At 41.1% G+C, this 20,581-nt stretch overlaps 2 protein-coding genes across 3 annotated transcripts in view; one reads left to right on the top strand and one right to left on the bottom strand.

Annotated features, from left to right (window-relative positions):
• The window catches only part of CHRNB3 (cholinergic receptor nicotinic beta 3 subunit), a 62,995-nt gene extending 54,193 nt beyond the window's left edge, over positions 1-8,802 (bottom strand). For both annotated transcript variants that reach the window (XM_042449221.1, XM_042449223.1), the window contains exon 1: positions 8,740-8,802. The gene's annotated coding sequence lies outside the window, so the exon portion shown is untranslated. The remainder of the gene's footprint in view (positions 1-8,739) is intronic.
• Positions 2,670-15,492, top strand: LOC121921317 (transcription factor AP-1-like). The gene has a single exon (XM_042449225.1). The coding sequence runs from the start codon at positions 3,016-3,018 to the stop codon at positions 4,153-4,155; it is 1,140 nt and encodes a 379-aa protein (XP_042305159.1). The 5' UTR covers positions 2,670-3,015; the 3' UTR covers positions 4,156-15,492.
• The last annotated feature ends 5,089 nt before the right edge of the window (positions 15,493-20,581 follow it).

Here is a 20,581-nt window from a genome sequence, read left to right as displayed (position 1 = left end):
GGAGACCACTGCAGAAGGATAGCCTGGGGAATAGGAATCGGAGGACTTCATCTGGCATCCCAGTGTAAGGTTCCCAACTCCTGGTTTTCAATGAAATTTACCTATAACTGGAGACCAAGGTTTGATTCGCAGTTCAGCCATAAAATTCACTGGGTGATCTTGGAAAAGTAACACTCTCTCAGCCTTGGGAAGGCAATGGCAAACCTCTGAACAAACCTTGCCAATCGATCCCCATTTCATAGAATCCTACAGCTGGAAGAGACCGCAAGGGCCATCCAGTCCAACCCCTTTCTGCCATGCAGGAACTCACAATCAAAGCACTCCTGACAGAAGGCCTTCCAGCCTCTGTTTAAAAACTTCCAAAGGAGATTATCACACCAGGGCCAATTTAGTAATAATTGTGACAGTGAAAACAAAAAGCAACAGTAGCACTACAGCATTCAATATTTTCACAATGAATCATTAGTACATTGGAATTGATCGTTTTGTGCACGCACTGTTTTGGCGCATGTCTTCATGTTCCCACCCCACACAAAGTAAAAAACAATAAAATAAAATTTATTTCTTCACCATAGTATTTTAATCCACTGTAAACGAAGTTATGCCCAACACCTCAAGCAAGACTGAAATCCACTGCGAACCCAACCTTGCCAATGGAACAAATTGCTTGTGCTGAAGTGCAGACCCTTTAAATGTTAAAGGTCCCAGGTTGCCTCCCCAATAGAGCGAATTAAACGCGATTAGCTTTTAAACCTTGGCAATTGCATTTCTATCGCGCTATTGAGAAGACATTAACATGATTTCCCTTTATACCCTGCCTTTTAAAAAAACAAAAAACCCTACATACCACAGAAACAATGGAAGTGTTGAACTTTACAACCGATTATGCATGTTACTGTGTTTGATACTGGCTGATTTTCAAAGAGAAAATACGTTACATGATTTTTTTTAAAAGACTAGACATTGTCTAATGAACAATAATACTGTTGAAGTCACACCAAGCAGATCACAGTGCTGTGAAAAGTGAGGAGCAAGAAAGACCTTTTATTTGTTTTATTGTTGAATCGGCCTCTCCCTACTTCACAGACACCGAGGGCATCTACTCTCCTTCTTCAGCATCTGAACTCTGCACACTACTTGCTGCTCATGAGTTGCCTGTGTTGCCATTAACAGAAACAAAACCGTATCCATTTTATTTAAAGCGGTTACTGTACATTTAGGCATGGATAAGAATGAGCTGAGAGCCAGCATGGCGTTGCACCGTGAATCTGGAAAGCAGGGTTCGAATCCTGGCTTGGCCATGGAAACCCACTGGGTGGCCTTGGACAAGTCACACTCTCTCAGCCTCGGGGGAAGGCCATGGCAAACCCCCTCTGAAGAAACTTGCCGAGAAACCCCTATGATAGGGTTGCCATAAGCTGGAAACTACTTGAAGGCACACAACAGCTGCAGAGGTGGTTTGTTTTCAGCAGCAAACAGACCAGATACATGTGTCGTTTAATCCAAACTAGAAAAGGGTACTATTGGTCAACTGAGCTGCTGATTTATGGACTGGTGGAAAGTCTGTGCTGTCCACAGCTCAAAGGGATCTGGTTTACTATGGTTTAGAAGTGTTTTTAGATCCACTGTTGTTCCTAGAGACCAAGGCTGCATCCACACTGGAGAAATAATCCGGTTTGACGCCACTTTAACTACCATGGCTCGATGCTACGGAATTCTTGGAAGGGTGGTTTTGTGAGACTGTTAACCTTCTCTGTCAGAGAGCCCTGGTGCCTCAGCAAAATTCAGTACCCAGAATTTCATAGCATGAAGCGATGGCCGCTACAGGACCAAAACACATTGCAGAAATAATCCAGTTTGAGGATGCTTTAACTGCCCTGGCTCAGTGCTAAGGAATCCTGGGAACTGTAGTTTATTGAGGCAACAAAGCTCTCTGACAGAGAAGGCTAAAGACCTTACAAAACTACAGTTCCCAGAATTTCCCTAGCATTTCTCAGAGTTGCTTAACACTGCACCGAGGCAGTTAAAGCAGTGTCAACTCGGATTACTTCTACCGTGCAGATGTACCCTCCGGGATACAGAGAACTCTTTGTTTCTTTTCCCATGGACTCTCCATCCATCCATCCCTTTAGTCTGCATTTTACAGATAATCGAGTATGAGACCGCTTTATATTGGCCAGGCTCAGTGCTAGGGAATCCTGGGAAATGTTGTTTGTTGTGGCCCCAAAGCTCTCTGACAAAGGCTAAATGTCTCACAAAACTAGTTCCCAAAATTCCCTAGCACTGAGCCTGGACAATTAAAGCGGTCTCAAAGTGGATTATTTCTGCAGTGCACTTACACTTTCCCCAGGCACTCTCCCTCTAGACAGTGGTCCCCAAAGTGCTCTTTAAGGGATTTTGGACTTCAGCTCCTTGCGTTGCATTCTGGGGCTTGTAGTCCAGTAAGGCCTAAGAGCTCTTTGGCTGAGCATTCTAAACGCCAATCTCTCGAACTGCAAACCCCAGAATGCAACGCGAGGAGGCAGGCCAAGCAATATTAAAGTGCTGTAGCAGCACTCTCTCAGAGTCTACTTTCACTGTTCTGTCTGCCCTCCCGTTGCATTCTGGGGCTTGTAGTCCACTGAGGTCTAGAACCTCTGTGGCTGAGCATTCTAAACGCCAACCCCCTGAACTACAAACCCCAAAATGCAACGGGAGGAGTCAGCCAGAGCGATATTAACCCTATTGGAACAAGGCCTCCCTCCTTCCTGAGCCTAGAGGGCAGTGTGGCCTCAGCGCCAGGAGAGGCGGAGCGGCTGAGGCGAAGCGAGGCGTGTTGACATCAGTTCCTCCTCAGAGTCGGAGGGAGAAAGACGGCGAAGGAGTCTCGTTGTTGTTCCCCCTCAGAAATGCCTCCAGTCAGGAGCCGGGAGGGCGGTGGTTGCTGCTGCTGCTGCGGTTGCTTCCCTGAGGGAGACGGGGAATAACTCCCACGACGCCGACGCCGACGCCGCCATTATCCCCTTTCTTGTGGGCATGAGCAGCCCAGCAGGGGGCAGCGTCGGGGGTCGCCCTGGAGGAGCCCCCCGGGTCTCGGTCAAGATGGAAGCAGCCGCGGCCCCTTTCTTCCACCCCGAGGAAGGGCTGGAGCTGCTCCCGGGCTTCGTCCAGCTCCCAGGCTTCGTGGAAGGAGCCCCCGAGGAGGAAGAGGAGGAGGACGAGGAGGAGCTGGTGGCAGAGAGGAAGAAGGGCCCCTTCTCCGCCCCTTCGATGCGAGGCCCCTCGGGGGTGGTCCTCCAGCCCCCTCTCCTCAAGCTGCCCCCGGCCACCGACTTGGAGCAGCTCCTCATCCCCTCCAGCCCCACCGCCCCCTCAGGCAACGCTCCCGGGGGGGCCTTCTTATACAGGGCCCCTGCTCCTCCTCCACCTTCCTCTTCGTCCTCCGCAGCCCAGGTCACCCAGGAGCAGGAAGGGTTCGCAGACGGATTCGTCAAGGCCTTGGCAAACCTACATAAACAGAACCAGCTTTTGGGGGTCCCGCCTCCGCCGCCGCCTCCGGCCCCACTTTCACCTGCACAACCGCACCCTTGTTGCCCCCCTGCGAGGCAACCGGAGCCCCCCGCTATCTACACCACTCTGGGGGGATACAACCCCGGGAGCCCCGCCGGCGCAGGGGCTTTCTACGGACGGCCTTTGGAGGAGCCGCAGACAGTGCCGGAGACGCCGGGGGTAGGGGTCTCTGTGGGCCCTCCGTCGGCGCTTTCCTCCGGAGAGTCACCACCGCCGCCGCAGCAACACCCTCCGCCACTGTCGTCGTCTTCGTTGTCCCCCCTCGACGCTGAGAGCCAAGAGCGGCTCAAAGCGGAACGGAAGCGGCTTCGGAACCGGATCGCGGCCTCCAAGTGTCGGCGGCGCAAACTGGAGCGTATCGCCCGCCTGGAAGAGAAGGTCAAGGCCCTGAAGGGGCAGAACGCTGAGCTGGCGGCCACCGCCAGCCTCCTCCGGGCGCAGGTCACCCAGCTCCAAGGAAGGGTCCGGAGCCACCTGTCCAGCGGGTGCCACATCAACGCCGCGGCCCCAGCCCCATCGTCGTTGTCATCTCAGACCTCAGGGGTGGTAGGGGTCCAGCCCCCCTGCAGGGAAGGACCCCCTGAACCAGAGAGCAGCACCTGCTGAAGAATCCCTTCTGTTGGGGAAGAGATCCAAGCTCCCCTTGCCTCATCTGATGGAGGGAGGGATGGAGGAGGAGGACCACCACTTGGCCTAGGATGCGGAGAAGGACCAGAGCCACCTTCTGAAGTCCCATCCTCCTTGGCCCTTGAGGGGAGCCTCCACTTACCTGCGAAGTTGTGGGAGGCAGGGGAGGAGAGGTATCTGGACCCCACACACAACCCTCTCTGCACCTTCTTACTCGCTCCCTCCAGGAGGTCACAAGAGACCCCTCTAGTTGGCCAGATGGAGACAGAAACTTTGGTTAGCCAGAGACAGAACTTGGTTAGCCAGAGAGGGAAACTTAGAGACAGAAGCTTGGTTAGCCAGAGATAGAAACCTGGGTTAGCTGTAGACAGAAACTTGGTTAGCCAGACACAGAAATTCGGTATCATTTCTTTGGGGAGGAGATTAGCAGTCTCTGGTCTTCAAGGGTACAAAAGAAGAGATTGATTGAGAGTAATAATCTCTGGGCCTTGATGGGCAAAAGACATTATTTTATTTTACAAGTAGGGGTGTGTCATCCATTCCAGAAAGAACAAGAGCATCCTCAATAGTGATATCTTTATGGGGCTGACAAAAAATGTACAAAACACAGGTCGTAACCTTTCAAAGCTCCTCTGGCTTCTTCATCAGGTGTTTAAAAAAGGAGGAAAAACAGAAGGATTTTTAAAAAACAGATGGATGGTAGTCCCAAACCTGCATTTTGTCAAGATGTGTCTGTTCTCGGTTCAAGTGGTAATGGAGGGATATTCATACAAGCCGGCCCTTCCTCCTGGCCATGTAGGACCTCCAGGAAATAACAAAAATTTAAGTTCCATTAGCAAGGCAAAAAGAGATGCTCTTCTTGAGATCTAAGTTGTTTCTGTCCTTTGGGAAGCTACAAGCAACTCTTTCCACATACTGCTCATTCATCAATCAAACTGCAATCTTTTCCAGCATCTCCAAGAAATCCTTTGGGTTTCCTGACAGCTCAAATAATCAAAGTGACACTGAAGTGGTTGATAACCATATTGTGGTGATGGTAGTGTGTTCTATTTCTTTGCAACCAGCAAATGTAAACATTTCCAGGGGGAAAGTTGGGGTGCTGATGTCAAGCGATACCCAATGGATGCCATTCTAATAGCTATATCAGTGTAAATTCTGCAGCTTGGCATCTTGGAAAAAAGCTCCAATTTGAAAATGTGGTCGCTGTCTTTCATTGCCTGCCTTGAAAATACTTATAATGGGAAAGCTTTGCTGATCAGACACACAAGAAATTGCTTATTGTTTCTGAAAGTCCAAAGCTTGTTTCGGAAGTCCCACCTGAGCTAATGGTCTGAGTAGAAGTTATCTTTATTGAAGACTTTACATTTTAGAGAGCCTTCAATTTTATGCTTTTTTTAAGTGGAAGGTGGGTAGATGATAAAAGTGTTTGTGGGGGGAGGAAATTCCTTTTGCAAAAATTACCAGGGATTGTTGAAAACCCCAGTATTTGGAGGGCTGCAGTCTTATTTATTTCTATTTTTTAAAAATATAAAGGAGTATATTTCTGAAGACAGGGTGTTCAGTGTCTGATAAGGCACTTCTATATCATGCATATTGCTAAGCTTTTCAATAGATCGTTAATATTTTTTAGAGATAGCAGTCTCTGCAGTTTTGCATTTGGGTAGTTTTGTGAAACGGTCTAAGAGTTCTCTATCTAATCCGGGGCTAAATCAGCCTAGTGTACAGAGAGATGTGTTATTTTCCTGCTGTAGGTGTTTTCTAAAGTTGCCCAAGGCTTGAGACCCAGTGTTTCAAACTTTTAGGAATCGCCTGTATATGTTATAGAAGATGTGGCAGGGCAGTTTTTCCATGTGGAAAGCCTGAAAGTGATAAGCTGCAGTGAGACTGTTTCAGACTGAAGCCGCATTTCGGTTTTCTGGCTTTGTTTCCTAAGAACGAGGACTGCTAACGTTCAGCAGCAGAAATGGGTGTGCCATATAAATAATATTTATTTAACAGTCTGTGTTGTTTGAAAATGTTTTTCCCCCCCTTTAGATTTATAAGCTTTGTGTGTTTGTGCGCACGCACCAGCACAACTGTGGGGAGCTTTTAGGCTTATTTATTGACATTTTAGAATGCCCCCTTTTTATTTTTATAACATTCAAGATGGGTTTTTTTTAAATGGTTTTCAAAGAATTGGTATCAGTCGTTTTATCCTTCACGGCGTACATTCCAGCTTAGATCGCTCTCTCTCTTTGTGGAGTTACGGTGACTTTTGTGCTATGCAGAAAAAGGCTCAGATTGGCTTTTTCAGGACTAAACACAATTCTATTGTAATATGTTTTGAATAACTCACAGAAGTGTGGATAATTGTATTTTTTCAGAAGAACTGCATATAAGCTATTTTCTTGTTGTCTCAGTTGTAAAGTATTCTATAGTTCTCAGGTGGGAGGGGGAAAGGGAAATTTTAGCGTCGTTTTAAGAAGCAGTTGGGTTGAAAGCTCTGGCTGGGTTTTAATTTAAAGCAGAATCAGAAAAGGAACTGTTGCCTGTAATATGGTTTAACCGAGAGTTTAGACGGTATTCTGCACATCTCTAACAAAGTGTGTCAAGCATGATGTCCCTCCTCCCACTTCATTCTATAGACGTTTCTCCAAAAGCAGTTTTATTACGTCCTGTGATTTGTGTCCAGTTTTCCCTCTAAAGCAGCGGTTCTCAACCTGTGGGTTGTGATTCCTTTGCGGGTCGAACAATCCTTTCACAGGGGTCACCTAAGACCTTCGGAAAACACATATTTCCAATAGTCTTAGGAACCAAGACACCGCAATTTTATGGTTGGGGAGGTCACCACAACATGAGGAACTGTATTAAAGGGTTTTGGCATTAGGAAGGTTGAGATTGCTCTAAAGGTTCATGCAAGTCCTTGCTTGAAAATATGCAGAAAGAGCCTGTGGCTGAGTGGATGCATATTTTATAAGGCAGTACAGTACACAGGCAAAAGATATATTTGAAACAAATACATTAATTATATTATCCTGTTTCTAAGTCTGTCAGAGATTTGATGTACTTTCCAAAAGAACTCATAGCTAAGCTCTGTTTTTTTACTAGGAATCATATCACTTGAAACATGTCAAATTATTCAGCTGGGCTGTTTAGGAACAGAGAAGTAAAACTCTGTGAAGAAAATCCAAGACACACTGATCAGGGCAGCTTCTATTAACTGAAAATTATTCATTTATACTATTTTAATTCTAATTCGTTAAACAAATCTTAAATGTTGTTGTTTTTTGTATCGCTTTTCTCATTTGGGAGGGTAAGGTCCTCACTTCTATATTCATTTTTCTTTCCTTCTGAGAATAAACTGCATTCATTGTGTGGTTGGAAAAAGACATTTTAAAAATCCAAATTGCAAATTTCTATAGAAGACATCTATAAAAGACATGACTGGTTATATCAGCATTGCTCTTTTTTTTTCCTTATCCCTTTTTGCTGATCCTGTTTGATAGTTTTCTAATTCATAATATTTTCTTGTGGCCGGGAAGAAACGTTGAGGTTCAAAACATAGGTTAAGTCTCAAATGAAAGTGTAACAGGGGTGGTAACCTTCATAGTCTTAAATCTGATACCTGAGCAGTGATGCAAAGTAGATAATGAGTTAGATTAAAAGACACCCCCCCTGAGTAGGACCAAAGCAGCTACTACATTTTTATACTGAGTCAAGAAGACTTGGTTAGCATTCTGCTCTGTATTAAATCTCAGAAAACAAGCTTGGGCTTAGAGAAATCCCTGTTCTTCCTTCTTAGATGTGTCTGGAAGTTGATTCAAACAGCAGTCTGTTAATTTCTCTGATATGGAACAGAGTAACTATAGTATTACTATAGTATCTGAGTGGCTGGAACTCCTGACAATTCTTTTTGCTTAATCGTTATGTCTGTTGCAATTGACAAGACTGCATCCTGCATCATTTGGGCCCAAATCATCTTGTGTTTCTGGAAATATCTGCAGTGTTGCTTGCCCTTTCCGTAGCCTTTTCTACTAGCCTTGCCAATAGCATTGCATTCCCTGTCTTTTTCTCCAGTCATCTTTCCAAAGTATACTTTACAAAATTCTCTGAACATAATTCACATTGAACATAGGTGGTTCCTTTTGTTTCAATTTATTGCTTATGTAGCTTTATAATAGTAACAGCCCTGTATCTTTGAAGTCCCTATTTAAAGGTTGCATCACTTGTGGCTGAATATTTTAATTTCTCATCAACCAATAATCTTTTTTCCTTCTTGTTCCCCAGGCTAATGAGCATTCAGACTCATTCAATGTTGTGGTTTGAATCACCCACCCATACAATTCTGGGTGTGTCTTGGAAACACAAGTTAATATTTGATTAATCATTCCTTTAAAGAGGTATGTTTACCAACCTTTGTTCCTCTTTTCAGATTCTTCTGTGCTCATGAATCCTTGTTGCAAAACTCTTGAGTTTTGGCTCTTTGTTTCTTGCACTTCAGGTATTCCCTTTATATCATTTTAAACAACACAAACACACACACACACAGATTAAAAAAAAAACCTAGTCTTGAATATTACTCACCTGCCTCAGCTCTTCATTAGGCAAATATCCCATGCTTTCTGGTGATGGAGGTGGTTCAAGTGAGATCCCTTGTTGATCTGACATGAAGCCTTCTGACAGTGAAACAGGTTGTCCTTGTGGGCTTTGAAATCTTTTTGATAAGTATTGGGAATTGTTCATTGGCAGCTGTCTTCCTTGTACATTTGCACAGCCCATATGAACACTCAGGTGTTCACATGGCTGTGTGGTTGAAGGGGCTGACTAATTTGTTGCTAACTTGGTGAGTGATGATGTGTCACAACTCCTACCCGATGCCTCTTTTAAACATACTGATGGGGTAGTTTTGGCTCTCCTGAAAGGCTTAAGTCATTGGGTGGAAGCCTAAGTTCAGGTATGGACTAACTTATATATATAGTTGGTAGGATTTGATGCAAATGGTTCATTTAAAATTATTTGTAGGCCGCTGTTAAGGGTGGCACTTGCTTTCATAGCACGTGGGTGCTTCAGCTGTGAGAAATGAAGGGTTGGCTTTATGATTTCAGCTAAGGTTAGAGATGCTTTCCCTTTTTAACCAGTACTGAACTGTTTACAGGAGTGGAAGATGCAGGTTGTGGTGTTTTTAATTTGGAAGAACTTGAAAGCAGATCAATACTAAAAGACTTCTTAGGCACTGAGGCAAGAGCTAGCTAGATCCAAGTACTTTTAAGTCCCACTGATTTCAATCTGAGGGATTTAAACATGTTGAAATGAGTAGGGTAGAATAACTTTCACCAGAACATCCTCTGGCTTTTTATATTGCAGCCAGAATGCATTTTAATAACTCTTTTCTAGGGAGGAAGGAGATGTGAAGCTCACATGGACACGAGGCAAGCTTATTATAATTTTTTACTTTGGACCCATTTTTCATTAAACAGTGTTAATACTGGTTAAGAATGCTATTGAATATTGAAATTACCCTGGAAGAGATGGCACAGCTCACTAGCTGCATGTTTAAAAGTATAATCTCTGATTGCTCAGTTTAACTGAGCCAACATATATAGTAAAAATCCTATTTAGTAATTTATACTATAAGCAGACACCTGTCTCTTTGATGCACTTATTTTTATCACTAACCATAAGTTAAATGGTTAAATGCAGATGTTTCTAATCCAACATTTGGATTCGGTCGTACAAATAATGACATGCACCTGTTATTTTTAAACAGTGTAGTGAAGTGGGAAGATAATTGTTTTTGATCTAAGGTTCCATATTTTCTGTGAACACTTAAGTCTAGAAATTTTGAGTTGGCAGGATTCTTATAAGGCATTTGTGGGGTCAGCTGAATGGTACTTCTATTGGACTTGTGAAACTGGAAAACTTAAGATGGAGGGATAAGCTTGGAGAAAATGCATTGTTTATTCAAGCTACCCATAAAATTTAGCTTGCTGTGTATTTTCATTCCATTTCATAAACGTTTTACATGATCAGGGTGTTAACCAGAGAACCTGTTATGCTAGGTGAGACTGATCCATTTGAGACAGAATCCCCGTTTTTGTTGCTTGTAAAGTTTGACACAGAGGATAACAACTTGCTCTGGTCACAGAATAAAGTCTGTTTTGTAAGGTACAAGGGAGTATTAATTTTTGTATGCTATCTGCTGCTCTACATTTGTCAAGGAAGGCAATGTTTAATTCTGTTTTGCTTTCTAGCCAGAGTAAACCAGAGTAAGACCAAATAATCGAAATAATAATAACATGAAAGCTTAATTTTGGAGGGAGGGGGTGAGAGCAATTCTAGATGATCATAAAATAGCTATACTAAATTACCATATAGCTATGCTTGATTGAAAGAAAATAAAGATGGATAGAAATTGAATGCAGATGCTGGTGTTACTCTGAGCAAAGCAGAAAGCATTTTTTAAAAGAAGGGCTTTGTCCTTGAGTCCCATCGAACTTTTTATTTATTCGGATTAGTCGGAAGTAAGGTTTGCTATATTGAAGGGAGTTTACTACCATCCTTGAGTGTACATGAATGTCTTTACTATCTAAAGACAGTAAGCCTTGAATTTGTGGAACAAGTTCAACCAACTGTTATACTTATTATTTATAATGAGCAAGTTAGTTTCTAAATATACTTCACACCCATCCATCAAAAAATATACTGTCAATAATGTTTATGTAGTAAAGCAGGGGCAGGGGTCGGGGGGGGGGGGGGGAGGTCAAGATGCGGTTAGGCTACAATTCCATTTATCTCTGACCATTTATCATGCTTTTGGAAGTGATGGGAGTTGGAGTCTAACACCATCTGGAAGGCTACAGGTTCCCCGTCACCATACTTACAGGAACTGCCATAGCTACATATAAAGGAATAAAACTGGGCTCAGCCAGGATATCTGGATTCAAATCTCAGCTGTCATGGTGATCTTGGGCAAGTCATTGCCTGTCAGTTTAACCATTTCACAAAGTTCTTGAGGATAAAATGAGTACATCTCATGTACACCGCTTCACTGTTTTTGAGAGAAGGTTAAACCAAAGTATGTGAAAGAGAACTATGTAAGCCGTTCCTAATAAGTTAGCGGACCAAAGTACAACATTTCTTCTGCTGCTAAATTTTTTTGAGATGGCACACATTTTGAAAAATTGACCGAATGCCATGCATTTCAAATACATTCCACCAATTACAGTCATTACAAATATACTTCTAAATTATTTGCAGAAGTAGCGTCAGTTTAATTTCTTTGCATTTGACAGTATTGCAGCAAGATTCTCAATTGCTGTGCAAGCTTAATTTTAATTTGCATAAAGAAATCCATCCAGGAGTTGCTATAGATACTACATGACAAATACCGGTAGTTCTAAATATCATTCAAGGCATTACATGTTGGCATTTTCCTGAAACGTTGCCTTCTCACAGCTTACGTTCTTGCATAGTAGGTAGGTAGTATGGCTCTCCTTCAGAAGTGGAAAGTTTACAGTAAGTTTTAGGACTAGACTCTTAAAGAGGGTACAGTTTTATAAGATTTAGCAAAATCAGGTGTTAAAGCTTTTTAAGGATTATATCATTTCACATTGCATATAGGCCATTTCTTAACATGCATCCTGTAGGAGGCAAAGCATTCTTCACCTTTAAAAGATCTTGTAGGTTAGGCCAAAAGATTATGGCTGCCAAGGTGACTTCGTGAGATAGGATTGAAGCCTAATCCAAGATTAGCCACGTTGTTTAATCTTGAATATGTAAGCACAACTGATGAATCTTGCTTAATATTATTTATTTGATATTTATTTACAATACTTGTATACCGCTTGATAAAGCAAATCTCTTCTTGTTCCTGAATTAACCCATTTTGTCCTGTTTTCTTAATGTTTGGACCTTACCTTTTCAGAAGAGAAAGTAGTTAGGCTTACATAGAAGCTGCATAGTGTGCAGTTTTGAGTGCTTGTGCTTCTCTTAACATAAAATTACCCTCTTTTTCCTCCCCTTTATCAAATAGGCCAGTGCTAACCATGTGCAGTCTTTCAACAGAGGGAGTGTTCTTTTTTATCTCTTATTGAAATTTTAGAATAGTGATCTGTGTGTCCTGGTTAAAATCCTGGTGGTGCAGTAGTTAAATGTCTGTACTGCAGCCACTCACTCACAAACCACAAGGTTGTGAGTTCAATATCAGCCGGGACTCTGTGTTGACTAAGCCTGGCATCCTTCCGTTGGTCGCTCAAATGAATATCCAGCTTGTTGGGGTCAGTTAGCTTACATTTTGTAAACTATTTAGTAAACTGCTTATTGGCAAGCAGTATAGAAATGTTATTGCTATTGCTAATTGCTGTTTCATAATTACGGGGGTTCAACCACCAGTGCAAAAAAGAGATTTGAAATTTCCCAAAGGGGAAACTAAAATGTCATATGAAATTGTAGTTGAGTCTAAAAATCAAGGTTGGGATGAGAGATTTCTAGATAGTCAACTGTGATATGTGTATCTCTTGCTGGATTTTGATAAAGCCCACTGAGAAATAGCTCTAAAAGCAGAAAGCTCCCCATTTTAGAGGAGAAACCATTTAAGAAAGAATGAAACATCTTGCTTGGGTTGGATCCAAACTTAAGCTGCATCTGCACCACAGAAATAAGTCAGTCTGGCACCACTTTAACTGCCATGACTCAGTGTTATGGAATCCTGGGATTTGTAGTTTGTTGTGGCACCAGGATTCTCTGACAGAAAGGTAGATATCTCCCAAAATGACAAATACCAGGATTCCATAGCATCGAACCATAGCAATTAAAGCGGTGTCTGGTTGCATTCCTTCTGCAATGCATTTATAGCCTCAGTCAGCAAGAAGAGTAGGTCAATTGAAGTCAGTTAGACTTTAGTCACTCCTACTGAGTTGGTCCCACTGTAAGTAAGACAAAGTTTGGATGCAATCTGGTGTTTGTGATTTTTTTAAAAAAAAAAACTTGTATATGGTACTCTTTTAGATATTGCTTGTGGGCTAGGATGGACTTCAATGGATGTGAAGACCAAAAGCTAGAAAGTGCTATGTCGTGCCCCAGAATTCAGGAGGAAGGTTGTAATTACATCTTCAGTCATGTGCTTCCCACTCCCACCCCAGTTTCCATTCAAGACATTAATGGAACCATCTTGACAGGTTCACAAAAGCAGGTGTTTTTGGAAACCAAGTTTTGAATGTCAAACATCATGTGTCACATTTGTCCTCCAGGAGACAAGTTGAACTCAAGACTAGTTATTAGATGGAAGATGAGTGATCCAGTCACCGTGTGCAATTGAATATAGGGAAACCAGGTTTCTATGTGAATCTGTGAACATACACCTTTCAGACTATGCCAGCCTGCTATCTGTTGGCTGGTCTTTCATCTTCATGTTTAAAATATGAGTGATGTTTTGATTTAGTCCTAAAAATTAAGTTGAAAATTGTTTTTATTTTTTAAATAAACTGGGGGCTGGGTTTGTTTAAATGGCAGAGGATAGTCATTGTAACTGACATCTTCACTTACTCTTTTTAAGTAAGAGTCTCCACCCTGTTATGGTTTAACTGCTGGTGATTTTGTAGTGTTTACCTAAAGGCATAGGACACTCACACTGAAATGAAGTCAAGTGCTGTTTTAGTGCAAGTTCTGTAATGATGATGCTACTTTATTATTTATAGCAGAATCTAAACTGGAGATAAGCCCTGTACTTTTAAGAAGGATACAGTATATGTCTTTCTACTGTACCATTTACCTTCGGAGGCAATCTTCAGTAAAGGCAGAATGTTGATACAATTTCTTTAGTGTTATCACAAGGTAGAAAGTACTCAATTCATTACTTTCATATTCAATGTTTTATAGCTGCCAATTAGACTGCATAACACACAGATGGAGAATTTGTGGCCTTCAGATGTTGGACCTTGCAAGGTCCGTCATCCATCATCAGTAGCTATGCTAACTAAGGGAGATAGGAAGATGAAAGCAAAAAATACCTTGAGGGTCACAAGTTGGTCACCCAACAAAACAGCCTCATTCCAAAAATTAATGGGTCCTGGAGAGGGCAAATTAGTTTCCAAAGAGGTGGCAGAGGAGTTGCTTCTCGACTGCCCAGTGCTGAGTTGTCTTGGCATGACTCCAAAATTAACAACCATATTAAAGAAGGAATTAAGAGGAAAGATCCTCTTACAAGTAGTTAAAGAAGAACAAGTTATGAGAGTAAGAACAAATGGCCAATTGTCTCAGTGGAAGGATGTGAACAGTAGGATCTACATTGGGACCAGAGGTGTGCGTTTTTAAGTTTGTTCACGTCTAGACTTGAGAATTAGCAGTAAGATCAAGGTTGCTGGTGACACAAAATTATTTAGAATGGGATCAAAATGGGCTCCCAACTGTTGTCTCCAAACTGGGGGGGAATAGATATTAAAATGGCAAATACAGCTCAGCATAAGTAAATCACATTCATGATTTCTGCTTTGTATTGTTGCTTTTCAGCAAGTTCTCATGTTGAAAAATTTGAAAGGGTATGCAATATGGCACACACAAAACACAGGACTTAATAAAAATGCACCTGGGGCGTGCCCATTGTGAATTTCCAGCACTGCTATTGATGATGCATAGAGCTAGAAGTTATTAAAAGTAATTGTTGCTATCATAAAAGAGATATTTTAGAAAATACAGATACTTCAACTCAGCTAAATGTACAATTTGATTTTGTGTTGTGTATGTGATTAAGGAGGTAAAATGCCATGCCTCTGAACTTGACTAATGATTGAAATCCATATTTATAAAGGTACTCCCAACTGCCAGACAGCACTCACATTCTGTTTTCTTATTAACTGAACTTGTGGGTTATTTTGTGCAGTACAGCAGTTGGAGATCCTGAGATGTTAATTTTAGTCCTGCTGCCATTGCAAACTACAGTGGGCACTTTATGGAACAATAGGTTCAGATCTCCAAATCTTTGTGTCAAGCAGTTATCACTAAAAGGCGACTTGCCTTGTATGTGTATTCAGTAGGCTGCCCCAGCGTGCAGTGGCTAACATGGACATTTTCTGGTTTTATCACTTGGTAACTAGGACATTTAATGGAGAATGAAATGAATATTCTTTAAAGAGGCGTAGGCGTTCTGGAATGTAGAACATTCTCGTGCTGAAATTGTTTACATGAAAATAAAGATTACATTTATGACTTTGTAATCTGCTATGTGCAATTTTGTACATGTTTGTGTTAAACTAAGTTTATAAGATACTGTATGTATAAATAATTGACGGAGTATTTGATATAAATATCAGAACATTAAAATGGCTTTATATTCATAACAATTTTTTTTGGTTGATGTTACTTATTTTGCCTTGTTAAAGTGAAAGCAGTGAAATAAATCTATACTTCTGTAAAATCATTGCCAGAAGAAATGCGCACAAGTAATACTCTCAAATTCACTGTGATTATCTCTTTAGAAGTCAATACTGCTATACTGGCTACAGCTGCTGAGACTTGAAGTCCAACTGCATATGGAAGGCTGCATGATTTCCACCCCAGGCTAGGCATCTCGGTCTCTTAAATGGTTCACTTTTATTTTGTCTGTTATATCCCCAGCCACTTTCCTCTAAGGAGCTCAAAGCAGCTTATATATTATTCCCAGGGAGCTACTTGTCAGCCCATACCTGCTTGCCTTTAGCAGTCCACATCCAACTTATGATTTGACTTGACTTAGAACATACTCTGGGTTAAAGAATCAGGAATGCATAACATGTAGAGAGGGGGCAAAGCTGGACATGCTCCTCAGCAATGGTAGCTCCTGATATACCTTTGTCCTATCCATTTAGGAGTTTGAAGGTCAAATAGGTTGATCTTAAATTGGGCCCAAAAGTAACTTGGTAGCTAGTGAAGCTGACATTGGCGCGGTACAGACCGTCCAAAAAGGACGGTCTCCCAGTGCCTAGTTTTGCTCTGCAGGGAAGCTGCAGCCGCCAAACCGTATGGCTTCCCTGCCCAGCAGAAAAAACCCTCGAAAAGTGGGTTCTTTTTGCACCACGCTTGTGATGCCTGAGTGCGCCAATGGCACACTTGTGATGTCACAGTGGCAGCGCCCGTATACCTGGGGCACCACCATTGTTACGGCGCCACGGCATAGTTAGGGTTAGGGACTGTGTGATTGCCGTGCGGTCCCTTACCCCTACTACGCCGCCAGCACGGCACAAAAGGCACATCTGTACCGCGCCATTATGTACTTGCAGCAGCCAGAACCACGATCCAATGCATGAATAGTAATATAGCCTGGATAAGAGGATGAGCCATTGCGTTCTAGTTTTTGCAAAAACCAAACCACACTCTACTTGTGCAACTAGTAGACGCGCACAACTTGTAACTCACCAAGCCAAAGGCAACCCACCAACCATTACAGTGACATTCCCCTCTTTTTACCAGTTTGGGCCACAAAGGCCAGCAGACATAGATGGTAAAGGTGAACTTGGTAATGTTTATCTTCAGTAATGTTTCACTCCTACTTTTCATTGCCCCCTGGTTCTATTCATAGCTAGCATTGCTTTCTTTAGAGATGCTGTCATGCTTTCAATCTTGTCACTGCATTCAGAAGCACCCACTCATATTGACATATAGATAGAGATCTCAAAATTACAAAGATTGTTTTGCCAATCTATCATAACCACAGGAGGTATAGCGTTGGGTTAAATTTGGGTCAGAAACACAAGATGAACATCTTGATTATACTTTTTTTCCACTCTACATTTTATGGTAACCATCTTGGAATCTGAACAATAAACTCTGTGAATAATCAAATCCGCAAAAGTCAAAGCTGCAAATGTGGAGGGATGAGTGTAATGCAGTTTGACGACACTTTAACAGCCATGGCTCCATCCTACAGAGTCCTGGGATTTGTAGTTTTGTGAGGCACCAGTACAGAAAGCTAAATACCTTGTAAAACTACAAATTCCATGAATCCCTAGGATGGAGCTACAGAACTCAAAGTGGTGTCAAACTGCATTATTTCTTCAGTGTATAATCACCCGGGGGGGGGAGGGAGGACTTTGCTGTTGTTGTTATGTACCTTTAAGTTGTTTCTGATTTATGGCAACTAAGGCATTTTCTTACCTAGTTTCTTCAGAGGGGCTTTGCCATTCCAACCCTCTGAGGCTGAGAGGATGTGATTTGCCCAAGGGCACCCAGTGGGTTTCCATGGCCGAGAGGGAATTCAAACCCTGGTCTCCAGAGTCATAGTCCAATGCTCAAACCATTATGCCATGCTGGCTTGGCCAAAGGACTCCCAAATGTGAATTAAGAGGCAAGATCATTTCAGAGTGATAGCTTTCGTTGACTGTTAATAGCACTGCTGCCCAGTGTTGTCTTTGGCAGATGTATCACTGGGGCCAAAAAACCACAACAGCCCAGATGCCAAGTTAAGCAGAATGACTAATGACCACTTTCTACAACAGAAATGGTCAATAGCACATCTTTGGGTCTTGCTGTGCTAATTTAACACCTGTCGTAGGCGGACAAGTACTGTGGTCTCCACGGAGTCCTAAAATAATAGAATAAAGTGTCATAAAACGCACACAGTAATCGACACACGGGGTTCTGTTGCTAAATACTTAAATTTGCATTAAAGCACCTCAGGGTGTTGATGGACTAAACACAATATTCAAAGCACTGGATTAAGATCTTGGGCAAACAGGAATGAGGTAGTGTCTGGGACTGGAGAACAAATATTTACCCATAAAGTACTTTGGCAGATAATTGAAGGGTGTCCTGGGCAGGGTGGAGATGCAGTTTGCGCGGAGACAAGGCTCTGCTTGTGGAGGCAGTGAGAATTAACCCAGTCCTGGAAAAGTCATTTGCAAAGGAGACATGTCCAAAGCAACAAAATCTTGAGTGGAAACATATAGACTGATCTGACGCCAGGTCCCAAACTCTGTTTCTGTTCAGACATTATTCTTGCATATTGGTGGATTGTCAGTGGATATATGAAACAGTCAGTTTCTGTACTCTGTGGAGATTATCACACAGTATAAAGGGGGGATGCTCCCATCCTCAATCCATCCTTAAGGCGTGATTGCACGAAGATTGTCATACAACGTCTGTCCTCATCCCATCCCTTCTGTCATTCTTATTGCACAATCATAAGATTATCAGACAATGCCACGCTAACCCCGTCCTTCTCCCGTCACTGAAGTTAATATAACGGGGCCACTGATGGGAGAAGGATCAGATAAGTGTGGCTTGATAAGGACAGGGTAAGGACAAGAGCGATCCTTCCTTTACCCCATGTGATAATCTCAAGGGTGTCTGGGAACATTTAGCTCCCTTGTCCATAATAAAAAGCCTGACACTGTAATGTTATGTGATATTACTTAATGTTAAAGAATATTGGCTTTCATAGTATTTGTGTGGTTGCTTTTGACTTAATAATGCTAAAATTGTTAAAATTGTTGTTGCTATAGTTAACTTATACTTGATGATTTTTAGGTAAATAGGTATACCTCTGCTTTATATGTTATGTGTTCATTTATTCTATTTGTATGCTCATTACACTCCAGTGGGGTTTTTTTTTGGGTTGCGTTCATTGCTATGGTTCGAGCATTGGACAAGGATTCAAGGGGAAAAGAAACAAAGTATTAGGGGTGATAATATATTAATCAATTGATTAAAGTTAATATTGAAAATATTTATATGAATGTATATATGTCATTAAAAACTCTAAAATCACTAAATAATACAATCAAATAAGTTTCACTGGCCAAAGAAAATACAAGAATATACAAGAAGATTGTTGCATTTCTAGAAACTAGAGGTCTCCTCACAGGACCTTGGTTTTTTTTAATCGTATATTCTTTGGACAGTTTGACTTATTTGGTTGTATTCTTTGGTGATGTGAGAGTTTTTAAACGGCATATATACATTCGTATAAATATTTTTCAATATTAATTTTCATAGATGGAGCAATATTTTGTAATCCCTAACTTCATTTCTTTTTTTCCTTTTGTTTTTTTTTTTTATTAGTTAAAATACATTCAAAGACAATAGACCATATTGACATTAACATACATACATATATACCAACAAACAGAAATCTACATCTAATACATCAAAATAAAAAAAAACTTCCCTTCCTTTACTTTGGATATTGTATTTTAATAGAATTGTTTGACTTTTCCATTTTCCCTCTTTTGCATCATTATCTCTACATTATACTCACTTTTCCCTATGTTCCTAATCTTATCTCAATATATGTGGGGTCATCATTTTAATTTTTGTTATTCTTACTATTATTATTATTATTGTATTATTCATAATAATATATACCAAAAATTGGATGTTAGATTTAATAAGATAGGAAAAGAGAGAAGGATATATAAGTCGAAAGGATGAACAACACAAATCCTATATAGAATCATTTTCCTTACCACTCTTACTTAGACCTTAAAAGCAATTACACTTTTTTCTCCCTTTTCTCTACCTAGATATTTTATTACTAGTGACCAATCCTTATTAAATTTTTCCGTATTACCCTCTCTCAAAAATATAGTCAGTTTATCCATTTCCATAATTTCATAAATTTTTTTGATCCATTCCTCTTTAGTAGGTTCCTCCTTATTTTTCCATTTTTTTGCAAAGATTATTCGTGCTGCTGTAGTTAAATAGAATATAATTTTCCCCGCTTTATTTTCAATTTTTTGGTTTACCATGCCTAATAAAAACAATGTTGGTTCAAAGGCAATATTTTCTCTAATAATTTTCTGTAGTTCTTTGTGTATCATTACCCAAAATGATTTAGCTTTCTGGCACTCCCACCACATATGAATCATTGTACCTTGTTCCTTTTGGCAATTCCAGCATATCCCTTTCGTCTTTTTGTAGATTTTAGCCAGTTTTTCTGGGGTGAGATACCATCTATATTGTATTTTATAATATGCCTCTTTAATATCATAACTTAAGGTATATTTTATTCGTTTACTCCAGTTTTTCTCCCATTCTTCGAGTAGAACCGGTTTTCCAAAATCCTGAGCCCAGCTGATCATATATTGTTTAATTGGTTCTTTCTCTGTCTCATAGCCTTGAATCATTTTGTATAATTTCGATATTCGTTGTTGCGTTCCCTGAAACATAATTTTTTCTAATTCAGTTTCCTCTGTCTCAATTTTAGCTGTCTTCTCATCTTTTTTATAACTTTCTACTATTTGCCTATATAAAAACCAATTATAGTTGAGGCCTTCTTGTTTAATTTCTTCCGGTGTTTTCATCCTATGTTGATTTCCTTCTTTTAATATGAGATCTTTATATGTTATCCATTTATTTTTTATCATTTTTTCCCTTCTGTAGAAGGCCTCATTGACTGGCTCCATCTTTGCCTCTGAGGGGAAAGAAGGTAGGGCCCCCATCTGCCCTCCACAAAGGA

This window comes from Sceloporus undulatus, chromosome 2, assembly GCF_019175285.1.
Source record: "Sceloporus undulatus isolate JIND9_A2432 ecotype Alabama chromosome 2, SceUnd_v1.1, whole genome shotgun sequence".
NCBI lineage: Eukaryota > Metazoa > Chordata > Lepidosauria > Squamata > Phrynosomatidae > Sceloporus > Sceloporus undulatus.
This window is presented reverse-complemented; position numbering and strand designations above follow the sequence as displayed.

Coding starts and splice junctions, on each gene's coding strand:
- LOC121921317 (XM_042449225.1), top strand. CDS start 3,016: ATGAGCAGCCCAGCAGGGGGCAGCGTCGGGGGTCGCCCTGGAGGAGCC.